General features: G+C 41.1%; 1 protein-coding gene across 17 annotated transcripts in view; it reads left to right on the forward strand.

The window, feature by feature from the left end:
* Nucleotides 1–18,449, forward strand: part of CADPS (calcium dependent secretion activator) — a 474,516-nt gene that overhangs the window by 345,328 nt on the left and 110,739 nt on the right. For 5 of the 17 annotated variants that reach the window (XM_053219142.1, XM_053219145.1, XM_053219134.1 and 2 more), the window contains 5 exons: nt 9,140–9,241; nt 10,980–11,043; nt 11,450–11,573; nt 13,908–13,976; nt 14,848–14,865. In XM_053219142.1, coding sequence (XP_053075117.1) covers nt 9,140–9,241; nt 10,980–11,043; nt 11,450–11,573; nt 13,908–13,976; nt 14,848–14,865 — 377 coding nt within the window. The remainder of the gene's footprint in view (nt 1–9,139; nt 9,242–10,979; nt 11,044–11,449; nt 11,574–13,907; nt 13,977–14,847; nt 14,866–18,449) is intronic. The other 12 variants (XM_027039150.2, XM_053219139.1, XM_053219141.1 and 9 more) reach the window with 3 other exon arrangements.

Consider the following 18,449-nt stretch of genomic DNA (forward strand, 5'->3'; position numbering starts at 1 on the left):
GAGAAAGTATATTCCCACTTCAGCTGGAGTTTTACCCCTTGTTGGTAGTGATTGGAGCTTAAAGCTGGCTGTATGCAGAGAAGTGGACCAGACCCTCTTCTGCCTTTTGAACCCATACATATTCTCTCACACCTGGGTTCTACACTTGATCACTAAACAGATGCAATACCAGAACACATCCGTTGCTGTAAGCTTTGACCTTCTTGAAAAGATAGCTCAGCTTCCAAACAAGGGTTTTGCGGCCGAGCTTTCAACACAATGCGGAGAACTGTACCAGCAGGGTGACAAGATGCTAGGAATCTGTGTGCTTACCTGGGTGTGGGGGGACAATTGAACGATCCAAGGAGATGAGGTCACTTTCACGAAACACGTTGCCGCTTGATTTCTTTGACTGGATTCTTCACACCTAATTTCAAATCTCAAAATAAAACGTTTCACATGAAAAGCCTAGTTCTTAATCATATGAGATCCCTCCTATAAAAGTCATCCCTTAACAAGGTCTAGCTCCGAAGCATTTGGGGAGAGGGAGAACAATGTGCATAACTAGTAACTTGAAAGACGGGTGGCTGGGTTGTGGTAGTTTCAGTCTGACAAAAAAAAAAAAAAAAAAAAGACACAACTCTAGATAAATTATTATTTGTGACATGGCTCAAGATGGGCGAGTGTGAGGAGAGTGAAGGTGACAGAACTGGTACTGACCACGGTGACAAGGACTTGAAGAGCAGCCGACGTGACATCTTTCCTGTCGTGCAGCCGAAAATGTCAACTTTGTGAAGGACAGTGAGAAAATGGTTTGCCGAAAACTTGAAAGGTGGATTCCGGAGATGCCCGTTGTGTCAGAAGTGATATAGTCTGTTGTGGCCAGAGAGACCTACTTCTGGTGGCAGTGGTGGCCTGCAGGTGGGACAGCTTCCTGTCCCTCATGGGGTTCCAAAAATGACTGCACTGGACCTGCACCTTGTCTCAAGTTTGCAGGGTCATGATATACTAGAAGTGAGTTGTTAGCCAGTGTGCAGTTAGGTGGACCCGGAGGCCCAGAACCACATTTCCTTGTCGCTGTGTGTGTGTGTGTGTGTGTGTGTGTGTGTGAGAGAGAGAGAGAGAGAGAGAGAGAAAGAGAGAGAGAGAGAGAGAGAGAGATTCTCAAGCTAGATTCAAAGGCATCGAACAATTTTACTACATGATGTGCATATCCCCTCCTTCTAGGAAAAAGGAGATAGTGCTTTATGAACTCACATCAGTATAAGTAATAAAAACTAAGTCTGGATCCTCTCCGTTTTTGAGGTGAAAACTGGAGTCAAGGAAGCTACAGAGGGGCGCCTGGGTGGCCCAGTCGGTGAAGCATCCGACTTCGGCTCAGGTCATGATCTCGCAGTCCGTGAGTTCAAGCCCCGCGTCAGGCTCTGTGCTGACCGCTCGGAGCCTGGAACCTACTTCGGATTCTGTGTCTCCCTCTCTCTCTCCCCTCCCCCACTCACACTCAAAAATAAATAAACATTAAAAAAAAAGGAAGCTACGGAAAGGTAGGAAACAGGACAAAAGCAGTTCTCAACCCTTGACAGCACATTAGGATAACCTGGGGATGTCTACATCCCCCTGCACGTGAATTGAATCAGAGTTTGAGGATGAGACTGTCAAAGCTGTCACATGGTTCCAAAGTATAGGCAAAGATTAAGAACTACTGACCTGTGAGGACAGTCTGTCTGGTCAGGGCACAGCTGCCAGGGCGAGCCAATTCCACCTGTTTCTTCTATCTTTGCGTTATTTACTCAACATAAAGGTTCCAGAAAAGTGTGTCCAGTTGACTGAGCTTAGGTCACAGTCCAGCTTAGACACACAGTGTCCATAAGAGGAGGGGACTGGCTTGTGGGAAGGCCCTCAGTATATAAACAGCAGGAAACAGGACCCCAGTTTACTCTTCTCCCCAAGGGTACGCGCGGTGTGGGCAAGGTCATTCTTCTGAAGGACATTCAGGTGTTAAGAAGTGACAGTGGGTGCTAAGAAGCCAAAAACCAAGAAGGCAGGAAAGGCACCCTTCAGGACACAGAAGAATGGGAAATTCAGGGTTCCTAGACACATGTTCTGAGTAAAGACACATCTCAGCCTGGGATTTGCTCGTTTGGAATTTAAAATCCAGCTTTATCTCTCTTTTCTCATTCTTTGTGACTCCTTAAGTGTTAAAAGTATGGAGAAAGGAACACCATGCAGAGCCAGTTTTATGACAATTATAGAATCACCTCCAAATGTTTCCAGAAAAGACACACACACACACACACACACACACACACACACGCACACGCACACACAAGCAGGGCTTCTGAGAGACACCAATACAGTTCCTCTACTTATTTTGCAACCAGCACTGCCTGGGATGGCACTTTGAAATAGCACATACACCACTTCCAGAAGGGATCGTAGCTTTATAAGTGGACCCTCTTGCTTGGAGAAGATCTCTGGTTCCAGATTCACTCCAATCCAAAGGAATTGGGGAATCCTGAATCAAACCTACCCTTTCAACCACTCGAAGAGCCACCCACAAGATATTTTCTTGATCTAAAGCAGAGATTCTCGAAGTGGGCTCCTTGGACCAGCAGCATCAGAGAACTTGTTAGAAAACAAACTCTCAGCCCCATCCTCCAGGTAATCTGAGGCATGCTCGGGTTTGAGGACCACTACTCTAGGCAAAGTATTTTATTGCTTCTCTGAAAACAGTGTTCCCTAAAATATTGAGCCAGGATTTTCAGTTAGTAGCTCCATAGAAATCTGTGGGAAATTGGGTGGGGCAGAGGGGAAAGTGGGTGATGGGCATTGAGGAGGGCACTTGTTGGGATGAGCACTGGGTGTTGTATGGAAACCAATTTGACAATAAATTATACTAAAAAATCTTTTTAAATAAAAAAATAAGAAATTTGTGAGAAATCAAATTAGCTATGTCCTAGCTGAGGAGATTATAGGGAACCCATTACACTGATTTCTGGCCATGCTGAAAACAGCTGACCAATGTCTAGTTAATGTGTGTTTAGGGATTGGGTCCCTACTGTGCTCATGAACTCCTTAGACCATGTTATCTATGGAATATCTTATCTTGTCCTCCATCCTGGTTTAGGCATCTGCGCTTGTGTAGTCTTGGGAAGGCCTTGTTGTTTTGCATGGTTTCTATACTTCTTACTGGTCCGTACCACTGTCATATTGCCCAATGTTTTTTCCCTATAATTTATGCCTAATAAATACGGGAGCTTGAGAGCAGTTTGGGGAGACTTCCCTTAGCCTCCCTCTCACCTCTCTTGACTTGCGGAGTCTTGAGTAACCCTTTCTGCTGTCCTTGGCTTTGCTGGACAGAGCCAAAAGCCGAACCCGCAATTGGTGACCCCAACGTGATAAGCCAAACCCACAACTGGTGACCCTGATGAAGCAAACCCATAGAAATCTAAGCCTGTATAATTCCCATTGACAAATTACAGGGAACAACAGAAAAGAAATTGGTACTTGACAGAATTTTCAAAAATAATGATATGAGGGGCACCTGGGTGGCTCAGTCAGTTGAGCAACTAACTCTTGATTTCGGCTCAGATCACGATCTCATGGTCCGTGAGTTTGAGCCCCTCCTGGGGCTCTGAGCTGGCAGTGTGGAGCCTGCTTGGGATTCTCTTTCTCTTTCTCTCTCTCCCTCTCTCTTTCTCTGCCCTCCCTCACGCTAGCTTGCTCTCAAAATAAATAAACTTTAAAAAATGCAGTGAAATTAAACAAACAAAAAAGAATATTTTTACTTTTCAACTGATAGAGTTACCACCTGTGATCTTTAATAAATTGTATTATTCCTGCCTGTCTCTTCCTCAGTTTGTAAAATAACATCGTCTGTCCCCAGTACCATTTCAGAGCAATTCTGGCAGTTACAAAGAAATTTGCATTCGGTGTCAAAATCATGACTTTTTAAATCACCTATTTTTGTTGGTCAATTCTGTACTATTTACCTTACAGACATAAACTTAGTTGCATTCATTTTAAGTTAAAACTATTTGCACTGACATAGGCAATTAAGAAGCAAATTTTTTATGTTTATTTATTTATTTTAAGAGAGAGAGAGTGCAAATGAGGAAGGGGCAGAGAGAGAGAGAGAGAGAGAGAGGAGAGAATCTCAAGCAGGCTCTGTGCTGACAGCCCCCGACACAGGGCTCGATCTCACGAAGTGTGAAATCATGTCCTGAGCCAAAATCAAGAGTCAGACACTTAATGGACTGAGCCACCCAAGGGCCCCAAGAAACAAATTTAAGGAAAGACTACAATAATAATTTTTTGTCATTTACTTTTTTAGAATAGTGAGATTAATAGTGTTGAGAAAGTAGTCGGAGGTTGTCAGGGAATTGGAAGCTGCTGATACCTTAAATAATCACAACTGTGAATCATCAGAACAAAAGGGAAAGAAACATAATTGAATTTTATGTTTGTAATAATACCCTTTGTAGTGAGGATTAACTGAGAAGGCCAGACACACCCTCAATGCTTAGTTTTTATCATCTCAAACACAAATCTAAAAGTTACTTTCTTATTGCCTAATAATTGCCTTAGAAGTCTTGCTGAGTGAGGAATGATTTTCTTCAGGAAGGTTTATCTCCTAAAAATAGCCACATGCGTCTCTGGGCTTCCCATGTTAAATGATTTCCATGCTTTTTCCCGTGATCTGTAAGCCCCTTTCTGATTTGTAAATTATATTTTAATAGCGTTTATCTCTGGGCTGATCCCTGCTAAGAAACAAAATTCCTAAAATGGCTCCCACTTTCCCAAATCGAGTATGTGCACACGCCAATCAGATAAACGTGTTCAGTGCATTAGCGAGTTGTATTTTGTGTAAACAAAATCTAAATAGAAAAACCACAGCTATAGAAAGTTATAGATTATAAACATAAGTTACTACACCAAAAAGCATCACCTATGTTTTGTGGAGGCCAATGAATTCATCCTGAGATGTAGCTACAGATTCACATATGGGCAGATTTACATATGGACATTTCATATGTAAAAAATTTTAAATAGGGGCACCTGACTGGCTCAGTCAATAGAGCATACGACTCTTGATCTTGGGGTTTTAGGTTCTCACCCTACATTGGGTGTAGATTACTGAAAAAAAATCTTGAAAAAAATTTAAATAAACTTTGTAAATTAACATTTAGGATTTATCTAGAAAACATGAAAATAGGGGCGCCTGGGTGGCTCAGTTGGTTAAGCGTCCGACTTTAGCTCAGGTCACGATCTCATGGTCCGTGAGTTCGAGCCCCGCGTCGGGCTCTGGGCTGATGGCTCAGAGCCTGGAGCCTGCTTCCGATTCTGTGTCTCCCTCTCTCTCTGTCCCTCCCCCATTCATGCTCTGTCTCTCTCTGTCTCAAAAATAAATAAACGTTAAAAAAAAATTAAAAAAAAAAAGAAAACATGAAAATAAAGACATATTCATATTCCAACATCCTACCTGATATTTACCATTTGGCCTTCTTCAGGGCAGTTCAGGGGAGTGTGAAGAAATGGATTTTATAGAATTTTACTGTTAAGGGGTGTTTTTAATAATGTGGGGGAGGGGAAGTTTTCTTGTTCTTTCTTTCTTTTTTTTTTTTCCAAGTGGGGAATTTTTAGTGTTTATAAAGAAGGGAAGCTGACCAATTAACCTCTAACAGGAGGTACATTGCTGTCATTTGCCAAGTCTTTTGTGCAGTCAGACTGGTCTAGTATACAGGATTTTCCCAACTTATGCTGGATCCTTGAGAAGACCTATAAATAAGACCATTTGTTTGGTCTCAAGATGACTTCCCATTTGCAAACTGAAGAATGTTCCAGTAGAAGTTTCATGGTGACACGCCAATCTGCAAACTGGCTCAGCCAGTAGTCACAACAAGTCACTATGGGATCTGGGAAGCTGAAGTCTTTGAATGGGTCAGATTATCCCACGTCTAATTTGGCACAGATAAATTGGGGCTATAAATATGCAGCTTCCTTTTGTATTTTCAACTTGAACAGTCCAAAGCAAATAGGAAAAATGTGTGGAAACCTGATGGCGATTTAGAAATATGAGAATACTGGGTTTAAACTGGAATTTACTTATATTTGCTAGGGTCCTTCTTGTTATTAAAATGACCAGTAGTTCACTAGCATGGAAACGCATCATAAGTGGTTTGTTCTCTTTTCTCCCAGCTTTATTGAGATATTAACATATAACCTGTGTAAGTTTAAGGTATCTAATGTGTTGATCATATATATGTGTGTGTGTGTGTGTGTGTGTGTGTGTGTGTGTGTATGTGTGTATATATATATGTGTGTGTGTGTGTGTGTGTGTGTATATATATATATATATATATATATATATATATATATAGTGAAATCACTATTATGACAAGGTTAATTAACACCTACATCCCCTCACATAATTATCATTTTTTAGTGTGGGCGATAACATTTAAGATCTCCTCTCTTAACAACCTTCAAGTATATAAATACAGTACCATTACTCATGTTATAGCTGGGAGTTTGTACCCTTTAGTTAACAGCTTCCTGTTTCTGCCAGCCCTTGGGCTCTGGCAACTACCATTCTATTCTGTATTCTTATGAGTTCGACTTTTTCAGATTAGACATGTAAGTGAGAGCTTGAAGTTTCTGTCTTTCTCTGTCTGACTTATTTCACTTAGCGTAGTGCCTTCAAGTTCCATCCATGTCGTCTCAAAAGGTAGGATTTCCTTTCTTTTATGGCTGAATAATATTCCATCATATAAAAATAATTCCATCATGTATATATTTATCCATGAATTCCTTTATCCATTCATTCATCAGTGGACGCTTCGGTTGTTTCCATATCTTGGCTGTTGTGAATAATGTTGCAATGAACACAGGGGTGCAGATGTGTCTTCAAGAAAGTAATTTCCTTTCCTTCAGGTATATACCCAGATGTGGAATTACCAAATCATGTGATAGTACTATTTTTAATTTTTTGAGGAACCTCAATACTGTTTTCCACCGTGGCCTCACCAGTTTACATTCCCACCAACAGTGCATAAGGGCTCCCTTTTCTCCACATCCTTGCGGACACTTGCTGTCTTTTCAATACTAGCCATTGTGAGGTGATATCGCATTGTGATTTTGATTTGCATCTCCCTGATGACGAGTGATGTTTTTATGTATCTTTTGACCATTTGTATGTCTCCTTTGGAAAACTGTTCAAGTCCATTTGTCTATTCAAGTCCTCTGCCCATTTTTTAATTTAATGATTTGGTTTTTTCTATAGAATTTTATGACTTCTATATTTCTGTTGTCTGTTATCAGATAGATGGTTTGGGAGTATATCCTCCCATTCCATAGGTTACCTTTATATTTTGCTGTGCAGAAATTTTTTAGTTTAATGTAGCCCCACTTGTCTATTTTTGCTTTTGTTGCTTCTACTTTTAGTGTCGTATCCAAAAAAATTGTTGCCAAGGCCAATGTCAGAGAGCTTTTTCCCTATGCTTTCTTCTAGGATTTTTATGGGTTCAAGTTTTATGGTTAAGTCTTTAATCCATTTCGAGTTAATTTTGTGAGTGGTGCAACATAGGAGTCCAGTTTCATTCTTTTGCATGTGAATATCCAGTTTTCCCCAACATCATTCATTGAAGAGACTATTCTTTCCCATTGTTCATCTTTGGCTCCCCTGTCTAAAATATTAGTTGACCATACATGCAGGGATTACTTCTGGGTTCTCAGCTCTGTTCTCTTGGTCTGTGCATCTATTATTATGCCAGTACCATATTGTTCTGATTATTAAAGGTTTGTAATACACTTTTAAGTCAGGAATTGCAACGTCTCCAACTTTGTTCTTTATTAGGATTATTTTGGCTCTTTGGGTCTTTTGTGGTTCCATACACACTTTAGGATTTTTTTTTTCTATTTTTGTAAAAAAATGCCATTGGAATTTTGATAGGGATTGCGTTAAATCTGTAGATGGCTTGGGGTAGTTTGGACATTTTAACAATACTAATTTTTCCAATCCATAAATATAGGATATCTTTCCACTTATTTGTGTCTTCTTTAATTTCTTTCATCAATGTCTTTCACTTTCCCCAATGTCTTATAATTTGTTCTTCAGTTAATACATTAGTGCTTAAGAGAATCTGAACATCTGTAATATAAGCTAGATATTGAGTCACTTAGGAACATTTAACACCAAAAACGACAGATATTTACAAGGCACCTGTTTTTTCTAGAAGTTTGTGTGCGTAATTCAGGAGTCCCAAACCTAAGTGCCTACAAGAGAGATATTTAATACAATTGAGAGATGTGGACAGTTAACTGCCTGCCCCTGTTAAAAAGCTATTACTTGTTACTCACCAGTTAATGCCAGTTGTTCCAAATTTTCAAAAGAATTGTGTTGTAGAACTTTCCTAACTTTAAAAATTGCTGGCAAATTGGGGCACCTGGGTGGCTCAGTCGGTTAAGTGTCCAACTTCGGCTCAGGTCATGATCTCATGGTTCATGGGTTTGAGCCCCGCATCGGGCTCTGTGCTGACCATGTGCAGTCTGCTTGGGATTCTCTCTCTCTCTTCTCTCCCTCTCTCTCTCTCTCCCCCTCTCCCATACTCTATATAAATAAATAAACTTTAAAACATGCTGGCAAATAGAATCTGTATGGGATTCTCTCTCTCTCTCTCTCTCTCTGTGCTCCTCTCCCATACTCTAAGTAAATAAATACACTTTTAAAAATGCTGACAAATAGAGCCTGCTTGGGATTCTCGCTCTCTCGCGTGCGCATGCTCTCTCTCTCTGCCCCTCTCGCACACTCTAAATAAACAAACAAGCGAACAAACTTTAAAAAAATGCTGGCAAATAGTTCAAAAATCTTAAGAAGCTATGAGCCAAACAAAAGGTCTAGAAACTGGACTTTCTGGCCACCAGTTTATACATTTTACCACTTCACAATAAATGAGCGACAGTACTACAAATGTCTCCAAAAGATAACCCCAGCATACCCCATGCCCTTTAGTAGCCACCTCTGAAAAGCAGGACTTCTCCTAAGGTCACATCGATCATTGTAATTGTTCTTCTGAAGTGGACAGTTTCCTCCTGCTAGAGATGTGATTTGACGATGTCAGTGTATGAGGTTCCCGTCACTTCATGACATGTCTTCTTTCAGGCCTGATGGAATCGGAACTGTGACTGTTGAAGAGAAGGAACGTTTTGAAGAAATCAAAGAGAGACTCCGAGTTCTGTTGGAAAATCAGATTACACATTTTAGGTAAGGATCTGGGGTTGAGGGGTTAATTAAGAGCGTGAGACTGGGGTGGGGCAAATAAAGGGCTTGACTTTCTAAAACTGTTAACCTGTCAGTGACATGTTGGATCTTTAGAAATAACTGAATTGAGGGGCAGCTGGGTGGCTCAGTTGAGCATCTGACTCTTGGTTTCGGCTCAGGTCATGATCCCAGGGTTGTGGGATCAAGCCCCATGTCGGGAACATGGAGCCTGCTTGGGGTTCGTTCTCTCTCTCTCTCTCTCTCTCTCTCTCTCTCTCTCTCTCTCTCTCTCCCCCTCTGCACCTGTCCCCCACTCCCTTGTGCTCTCCATCCCTCTAAAAAAACAAAAAAAGGTAACTGAATGGAAATGAAAACCAATAGGACAGGGTTCCACAATAGCCAGGAGACTTTGACATCTTCAGCTCATTCTACTTCCACTAAAAGAACAGAGCCCTCCTTTTGCAAGCTGACCCTGGTCATCAATCCATTTTTTACATCTCTGTTAAGAAGCTGAATGTGAAATTTCTACAAGGTTCCTAAACCCGTGAAAACTCCTGTCAATCAGATCACATGAACAGGGAAGGAAGGCAGTGGGATCCATATGAGAGTGTCCACCTTCTCTCTTGCCTCAGAAACAGGGCTAGCCGTCTACTAAGGGAAAGAAGGAAACTTAGATCTGCCTTGGCAGATTGACTCTACCCCGCACCCTTGACACAGCGAGCAGGTCCAAGTCCAGCCTTGCACCACATAGCCCGCTTCTGCCTTGCAGCAAATTAGACATTTCTATCGCTGCACTGGTGCTTGTAGACTAGAGATCCTGAGATAGTAACTCAAAAATAGTAAGAACATTTATAATAATAAACTGATCCTTTTTCTTAAACATTTCCTAGGGGTCAAGATACAGGACTCACGGCTGGTTAGGCATTAACTCGATTTTTTATTCCCAGAACAACTTTGTAAGGTCGTTGTCACAGTCTCAAATAAAAATTAAACCAAAGCTGAGAGAGTTACGGAACTTGCCCCAGACCACTCAGCTGGACACACACCTAGGAGATAGTTTGAATTTAAGTAGCCTCTGCTGGTACCATGAGGAACAGTGGCTCAAAAGGCCTGTGACAGCCCCAAATAGTCAATGGAACTCTTAGGAGTACAGGACCTAGCTCTTCCTGTGCCATCAAAATCCTCTGGGATAAATTTTTATTGATTATTCGCTATATGCAAGATGTATTGCCAGTAACAAAAGACCCCATGACAATTAAAAACTGCAGTCAAAGAAGTACATCTAGCAAAAGCATGAATTTGCTCAAAATACACTCCTTCATTTCCTCTAGTAAAGCCTTTGGAGATTTGAGTAAATATGTTAGGATTTTAGCCTGTCTTAACTAATTTTTTTTTTTTTTTACTCCTGGTCTCTATAATAATATATAAGGTCACATGTGAGCTAACAAATGGTTTTCCTTCACAATAGAAATCTAAACAGAGCCTTATGCCATCACTCTAAATATTCTTTTCTGCTGCAGACACTTGCAGAGTCCCTCTTTAGTCATTATTCACACATACACATATATACATTATATACACACATATATGGTGTGAATTCAGATTAACATAACACAACGTGACAAAATAAAAAGCATTTTCTGTTCCTCAGAAAGAGTTGCTATAGGAATCAAATTGCAGCATACTTCATGCTGAAATGTAATGTATTTGGGCAACCTGAAGAATGTTCTCTGTTTTTTAGGTATTGCTTTCCATTCGGTCGACCTGAAGGGGCTTTAAAAGCTACTCTATCACTCTTGGAAAGGGTAAGAATGGAAGTAAAAGACAGATTACATATATATAGACATGAACATGATTGTAATGAAATATTATGGCTGAATGACCTAGTTTGTCATTTTTCAAGGCTTCACTTACCATTCATCAAATACCAGAATAAACGTGGGGAAACTGCCAAAATTCTAGATATTTTATCTCCAGACTCCCAAATAGTTAGCATATATTGAAGATATGTTCCTGGCCCTTCCTTGATTCATAGATGGGTTTTGCCATCCTAACTGTGCATTACAACTCTGTTTAGTGATGGCTCTCAATCAGTATTAAGTCACAAGGAGGCATTCACAGCTCGTTTTAAACTTGAGCTCTTTAAGAAACATAAATGAGTAACACATTTGGTTGAACCATCTTAAGAATCTTTTATTTTCCCACCTAAAGGTTTTGATGAAAGATATTGTTACCCCCGTACCACAAGAGGAGGTAAAAACAGTCATCCGGAAATGTCTAGAGCAGGCTGCTTTAGTCAACTACTCCCGGCTCTCAGAATATGCTAAAATCGAAGGTAAGGCTCCCTTCTGCCCCCAGTTACTTCTTTAAATTTTGGTATGCCTCCCTGGGGAAGAGTCTGTCTTTTCTAATGGGCACCAGAAAACAGTGGTCCATCTGAATATGTTAAATTGAAACCTGAAAGCACTTGAAATATGAAAGCTTCCTTGGCTGCGGCCAAATAAATGAATTAAGAACAGGGGCTCAGGCAGCAGTCTTTTGAGGGGAAGAATATGAATATAGGATGTTATCAGATAACGAAGGTCCTTTTGAGAGTCTGTGTCGGCATTAACTTTGCTCTGTGAGTAATGTTTTCCTAAGAAGAGGTTCTGTGGGACTGCTACCTTCTTTAAATAGAGGAAAACAAAGCACTTTGTTGTCCATTGTTGACAGCCTTGGAGGTAAAACGAGCATTGAACAAAACAACATCAAGATTTTTGCTTACTCTTTCTTGCCCCTTGAGAATATCTTGTCTTTGGGTAACATTTTCAAACCTGATGGCAGGTTGGTGTCCAGCTGTCTCTGATGGCTCCTGGTTTGCTTTAGATCTCATTCCTTCTTGTTGCTCCAGACCTAGGATGGTTGTTACCACTGCCCTCTCAAGTTTTAGGGAAGCAGGCACTGATGACCAAGTAATCACCCAAAAGGCACTTTGAGTAAACTCTACTTGAGAAGATATGGTTCTTTGGGACCTATTCATTTGCAAAGGTATTAATCACTTTTCATTGTTACCCTGTTGGCTGCTATAGGGTGATTTGAAAACCACACCCAACTTGACCAGTGGTGTAAGTGTATAATTGTGGAAGTTCTGTGTGCAAAACTCAGTGTGTCCGCATTCTGGAATCTGATGTTCTCTCACATGTGAAACACCTGACTAAAACCAGCAAATGCCCATTGTCTGCCTTCAGGACTTGACTGGGGGGAAAAAAAAAGACCTAATCAACCACCAAAACCCTATCACTTACCCTGCCGAAGTCCTTGTTTCCTTAGAGAATTAGGTTAAGGTCATGTCAAATCGCAGTGTTCTGTACATTACATGTCCTCCCTCTCTCAATTTTGTCTGTCTGACAATGCAAATTGTGTACCAGTGGTAATGAATTCATTGCTATGCACCCAGGGAGAAACACTTAAGAATTGGGCACTAAAAGGATGTTTATCAACTCTTGACTTGGTAATGAGTGACAAAAATAGAGGAACAAGAAGATCATTAAAGGGCTATATTAGCAAATAATTGTTCTAGCATTTACCTTCCCAGGACATAATGATTGGTTGTATTTGGTAAAGTCAACCAGGTACCTAATAATTCTAGGCAAGGCCAGAGATGGGATGGGATCAAGAAACGTCCGGTCGCCATGGCTGCTGCCTCGTAGGCCTTGGTCTAGTTATTACTAGTCTTTCGGTAAGATCTGCTCTCTTCTTTCAGATAAATATATCCAAAAACAAACTTTAAGATCTGTAAGTAAAAATGCATTCATTTCCAAAGTAGATCAGCTGATCTGTAATTTCCTTTTGTGCCTCAATTCTTCTTGGTTGTGTTAATTATCTTTTGCACTGTGACTTTTAGGTCTGGGGATTCTTTGAAGAAACCAATCTTTTTTTTCCAACTCTCTTTTCAGAGAAGTACCTCATTCCACACTACCTGCTCTCTTCCGCTTCTCTCCTTCCTTGTCCGTGATTGGCTCAGCCACTTTTTGACATTACCTCTGCAAAAGTGGCTGTGACACCAATTTCAAAGCATGCTGGGATTGTTAACTCAGACAACCCAACATCCTCTGGCTGCATGTATCAGGTTTTCTTTCATGAACATAGTCCACCGTAGGTTGAGACACTGCAGCTTTGGAGATGCTACTACCAAACAACTTTCTTTTACGAGGTTCTGATCCTATGCTCAGAAAAGAAATCTTACGTTTTTACATTTGAGCCACAGCTTAGTCCCCTGAGAATTTGGGAATGAAGTTATAGTGATATCGCTGGAGACTATGTTTATGAAGAAATACCTCAAGAGCCTTAGATACTAAAGTCTGAAATCCTTAGTATCTTGGAGCCTTAAATCAATGAAATTCTGTTTCCCTTTACTCATGATGTTTTTGGTCATTGTACTCTTGCCAACAATTCTAAAGAGACGTGTAAAATCATGGTCACAATCTCTCTCGTGACTCACGGCATGCTGAATGGTTAATCCAGTAGATCTCCAATTTTGAAACTCCTTTTTTCTTTTATCCCGTGTTTATCCCAAAATACTCTGTGGCTATTTTCCTTTGAGCTAATGTAACGTATTCCTCTAACCTATGACCTTTAACCTCTTTACCTCTGACCTAAGCCTCTTGCATGCCCAAATCCTCTTTTATAGGGAAAAAGAGAGAAATGTATGAGCATCCTGTCTTCTGCTTGGCCTCCCAAGTGATGGATTTAACCATTCGTGAGTACCTACCGCCTCCTCGCCATGCTGTCTTCACTCTTTCCGTTTTCATTATTTCAAGAAAATCCAGATCCAAACCAACTCACTCTCCTTGCTTCAAGTTTTTTAGCATTGGCTTGTCTGTTGATTCTGTCTGTGAAACCCAGTGTGAGAAGTTCAGTCACTTTTTATCAGCCTCAAACAGGTTAGACAATTAAGCCATTTGTTTGTGATAAACTCAGATTTGTCCGTAAGTTTTTCAGTTATTCTCTGTCTGTGACCTGAATGCATTTTTACTTTGCTTGTGTGTAACCCCAATTTGTAAAGTGCTTGTCACTGGTACACAATCAAAAGGTAGCCGCTAGGCCGGGAACAATGCGTTAGGTGTCAGAAAAGGGATAGCTGAGGCAAAATCATGCCTTCCTTTCCATGTTGAAGATGTGAAACTATTACGGGTATAAGATCACACAAGGTGGTCCATCCTGTGTAAAAATTAGATCTTGTATGCCTCCTGTCTGTTCTCTCTCAAGCTGGGAAGCTTTTCCTTATTCTCTCGGGAGATTTTGACTTGTCCCTGTCCTCTAAGCTCTGGCTAGAACATTTGACTTAATTGTCACTTGGAGAGTTCGTGTATGTTTCATAGCTTGATTTCACATTAAACTTAATTTTACTAATTTTCTATTTGTGCAGCATTTTCCACCTCTGTGAAGGAGCCTTTTTTTGCTGGCCCCCACACTTCGGGGCGGTGGGAACCCCAGGGCAACCTTTTCCTTCCAATATCATGTATCACACACAAGTGGGGGGCATTTTGGTCCATTTGCTCATTAATCCTGCATATGTGTTCTTGTTTCTCTCTCTCTTCTCTCCTTGTTGTGCTCTCTCTTTCAAATAGAGAATCAAAAGGATGCAGGTGAACCAACTGTATATGCATTATAAACTGTCAGGACTGTGGAGTTATTATTGAGTTTCTGTTTTTGTTTTTGTTTTTTAAGAGCTCCTTAACGTATGAACTCCCAAAGACCGATGTGGAGTTGCGATGATACTTAAGGAGTTAATTTGTGCTGTCTAACTATATCTCTTGAACATTAGATGTTGACCTCTGTAGAGCAGAGTTTCCGTAAAGGCATAAGCTTTGAAGGAACAGAACTCTGGTTAGCTGCGGAGCTCCATTTCATCTTCGGTTTCAGGATTTCAGTGATTTGGCCTCACGTGCTTAAAACAATACGTTACTGAACCAAACTACTCTTCCTCTTTGTTTTTCATTTCTTTTTTCTGTTCCCTTCCCTATTGAGAAGTTTGTGTTCTTTGATGAATGTTTATCAGCCAAGACGGAGAGGAGTTGTGTCCATGTTGTTCTTGTATGTATCATGTGGTGACACAGGATGCGTGCAGAGGGTGGCTGAGCAGGGGTTGTTGCTGGAAGGGTCGTGGGAGGACAGGTCTTAGCAAGTTCTCTGGCTTTGGAGATTTTCGTCTTGTTTGGTCCCCAAACATCTGAGCGTATTTTGAGGAAAGCTTTAACTTAAGACTTTTTAATAAATAAAGCTCATCTCTTTTTTTATATGTATTTATTTTATATTTGATCATTGTTCTTAAGTCGAAAAAATCCTCCAAAGGTAATGATCATGCAATCAACGCTAAACATATTTCATTGAATCTAAGTTGATTGGATCTCAGATCAACTCAGAAAGCGGTTTTGTGCACGTGCCAAGCCCCGCGCTGGCAATAGGTCTTTGAAGATTCACAAACCTGTGTTCAAGACACATGAGCCTTTCTCTCCCTGAAAGAGAAAGTATTCATCCATCCATCCATCCATCCATTCATTCATTCATTCATTCATCCATTCATTCCACAAGTGCTTAGTGGGAGCCTACCATATGCCAGGTACAGTTGTGAAAGCCAGGGCCTAGTAAACAAGAGGGACGTAGCTGCTAACCTTATGGAGCATATGTGCAAATGGGCGTATAAGTGCAAATTACAAACTCAGTACACAGCAACACCGAGTAACAGAGTGACGTGCAAGAGCGCATTATCAGAAAACCATGGAAGTTCTCACGAGGGTGGTGAGCTAGAATACATCCTGAAAACTCAAGTAGAATCGGTGAAAGGAAGCCGGCATTGGCAAGTGGACAGGCATCCTAGATAGAGGGAATAATATGTGCAAATGCGTGAAACCGTACAGCTAATAAAAATAGCTAATCCTTAAAAAAGTAGCTAATCCTTATTCCATGTGTATTATGTGCCAGGTATGACCATAAGTGCTTTTTTATGTATTCATTCATTTAATCTTCAAAACCCCCTTATGAAGGAGATCCTACTATCATTCCCATTTTGGAGATGAGCAATCTGAAACACAGGTTAGATAACACACCTGTTGTCACCTGTCAGTGATAGAGCCAGAATCCGAGGCCAGACGTCACACTCTTAAATGTTGTGTAATTCAGTGTGATTGCTAAGCAAGGTGAAATCATAGCAGTAATGGGTGAAAGTTGCAATGTAGGCAGGAGGCACCATCTTAGTAATAGAGTTCAGACTGTATCTCATGGTCCAGAGGTTCCTAACCTAGAATCTATGCCAACGTTTATATGCATATGGGTTTTTCAAGGGACAAGATCCACAGCTCTCACTTCCAAAGGTGAAAGCTTTTTAAGCAAGGGGGGCAGCTTGGCAATTTGAACTCCGTAAAAATCATACTGCCCATACAGTGACGGGCGGAAAGGACTGGGTAGCAGCAAGAGAATAAAACGAGACCTAAAAAGAGTTAAGGTCTTGGGGCGCCTGGGTGGCTCAGTCGGTTAAGCGGCCGACTTCAGCTCAGGTCATGATCTCGTGATCCGTGAGTTTGAGCCCTGCGTCGGGCTCTGTGCTGACAGCTCAGAGCCTGGAGCCTGTTTCAGATTCTGTGTCTCCCTTTCTCTCTCTGACCCTCCCTCGTTCATGCTCTGTCTCTCTCTGTCTCAAAAATAAATAAACGTTAAAAAAAATAAAAATAAAAATAAGAAGAGTTAAGGTCAAAGCAGAGATGGGTTTGAAGCTTGGTATGTCCAAGGCCTCTTCTAGGCAAAACAGACCTAAATCACAATCATCGCTGTAATTGTTTCCTTCCTGATCTTTAAATCTTTTTTCTTATCCTTCCCCTCCCTCTTCAGGCTCCCGACAGGGAACAAAGCACAAACACGCAGATGGGTATGCAAAGCCAACCAACAGAGGTGGCTGGGCACAGCTGGCGTCACCTATGTAAACTGGGGTGGACAGCTACAGAGTCCTTCAATCAGGCTGTGCCTCAGTAGGCTACGGGACTCTGCACATGGCATTTCGGTGGGCTTATGCTTTCTGTCTGGTGGCATTATTAGAAATTAAATGTGCTATTTAATTACAGTATCTTAAAAAAAAAACATGTAAAAGGCTGCTACTCTATAAAAGAAAAGCTGTGACTCCTGCAAATGAATTCTATCATTTTAAATACATTTCGTTTAAACCGTCACACATTCTGAACCCAGCAAGCTCTGAGAAAGTCTACACTACTATTGGTGTTTTGCCTCAGTTCTTGGCTAAATACTTGCATAATTTTCTGAGCATCATAAGGATTCTACTGGAACTCGAAATAAAATAATTTTTCCTGCAAATATGCCAAGGATTTATAAAATTAGATAGATAGATGATAGATAGATAGATAATTCAGTCTGTCCCTTAGTCCTATAAATAAGGCTTTATTATTACCCCTTTTATGGATTCAGAGAGGGTAAGTGACGTTCTCAAGCAGGAATTGAACTCAGATCTTTCTAAATTCAAACAGCATCCCTTTTTGTTTTTTCTACCATGCAGCCCTTTCAACTGGGACAATCTCCATTCATTCAGTGGCCAAGTTCAAAAGTATCTACAACTTTTGATCCAGGAAGACCACAAAACACACACAAACAAACAAAAAACAAGAGGACTCCTTTCTGGGATTAGATCATTGCCCACCTTTCATTGGGAAGTCTTCCTGAGGGCAGTTGAGATGCCCTAAGATTGCCAAAGAAATGAGGACTTGTTTTTGTCTGCAACTGACAGAAACCTGCTAGAGCAGGCCAAATGCATCCAAAGGATGGCCAAGCAGATTCTGTAGGGTTGAGATTCTGTATCTTTTCCTATCTCCAGTCAAACTTCCTATAGGTCCAAGGTCCTGTACATATTCAGGAGCCCCCACCCCACCCCTGGGCTGTTTTATCTGTCAGCCAAGAGATAATGGCCCCACCCACAATCCATTAAGTGGCCTGAGTTTTTTTTTAAGTTTATTTATTTATTTTGAGAGGGAGACAGAGACAGAGAGAGCAGGGGAGGGGCAGAGAGAGAGGGAGAGAGAAAATCCCAAGCAGGCCCCACGCCGCCAGCACAGACCCTGATGTGGGGCTCAAACTCACAAATGGTGAGTCATGACCTGAGCTAAAAGCAAGAGTTGATTGCTTAAGGGGCTGAGCCACTTGAGGTACCCCTAGTGGCCCGAGTTTTCAA

Source organism: Acinonyx jubatus, chromosome A2 (genome assembly GCF_027475565.1).
Source record: "Acinonyx jubatus isolate Ajub_Pintada_27869175 chromosome A2, VMU_Ajub_asm_v1.0, whole genome shotgun sequence".
Lineage (NCBI taxonomy): Eukaryota > Metazoa > Chordata > Mammalia > Carnivora > Felidae > Acinonyx > Acinonyx jubatus.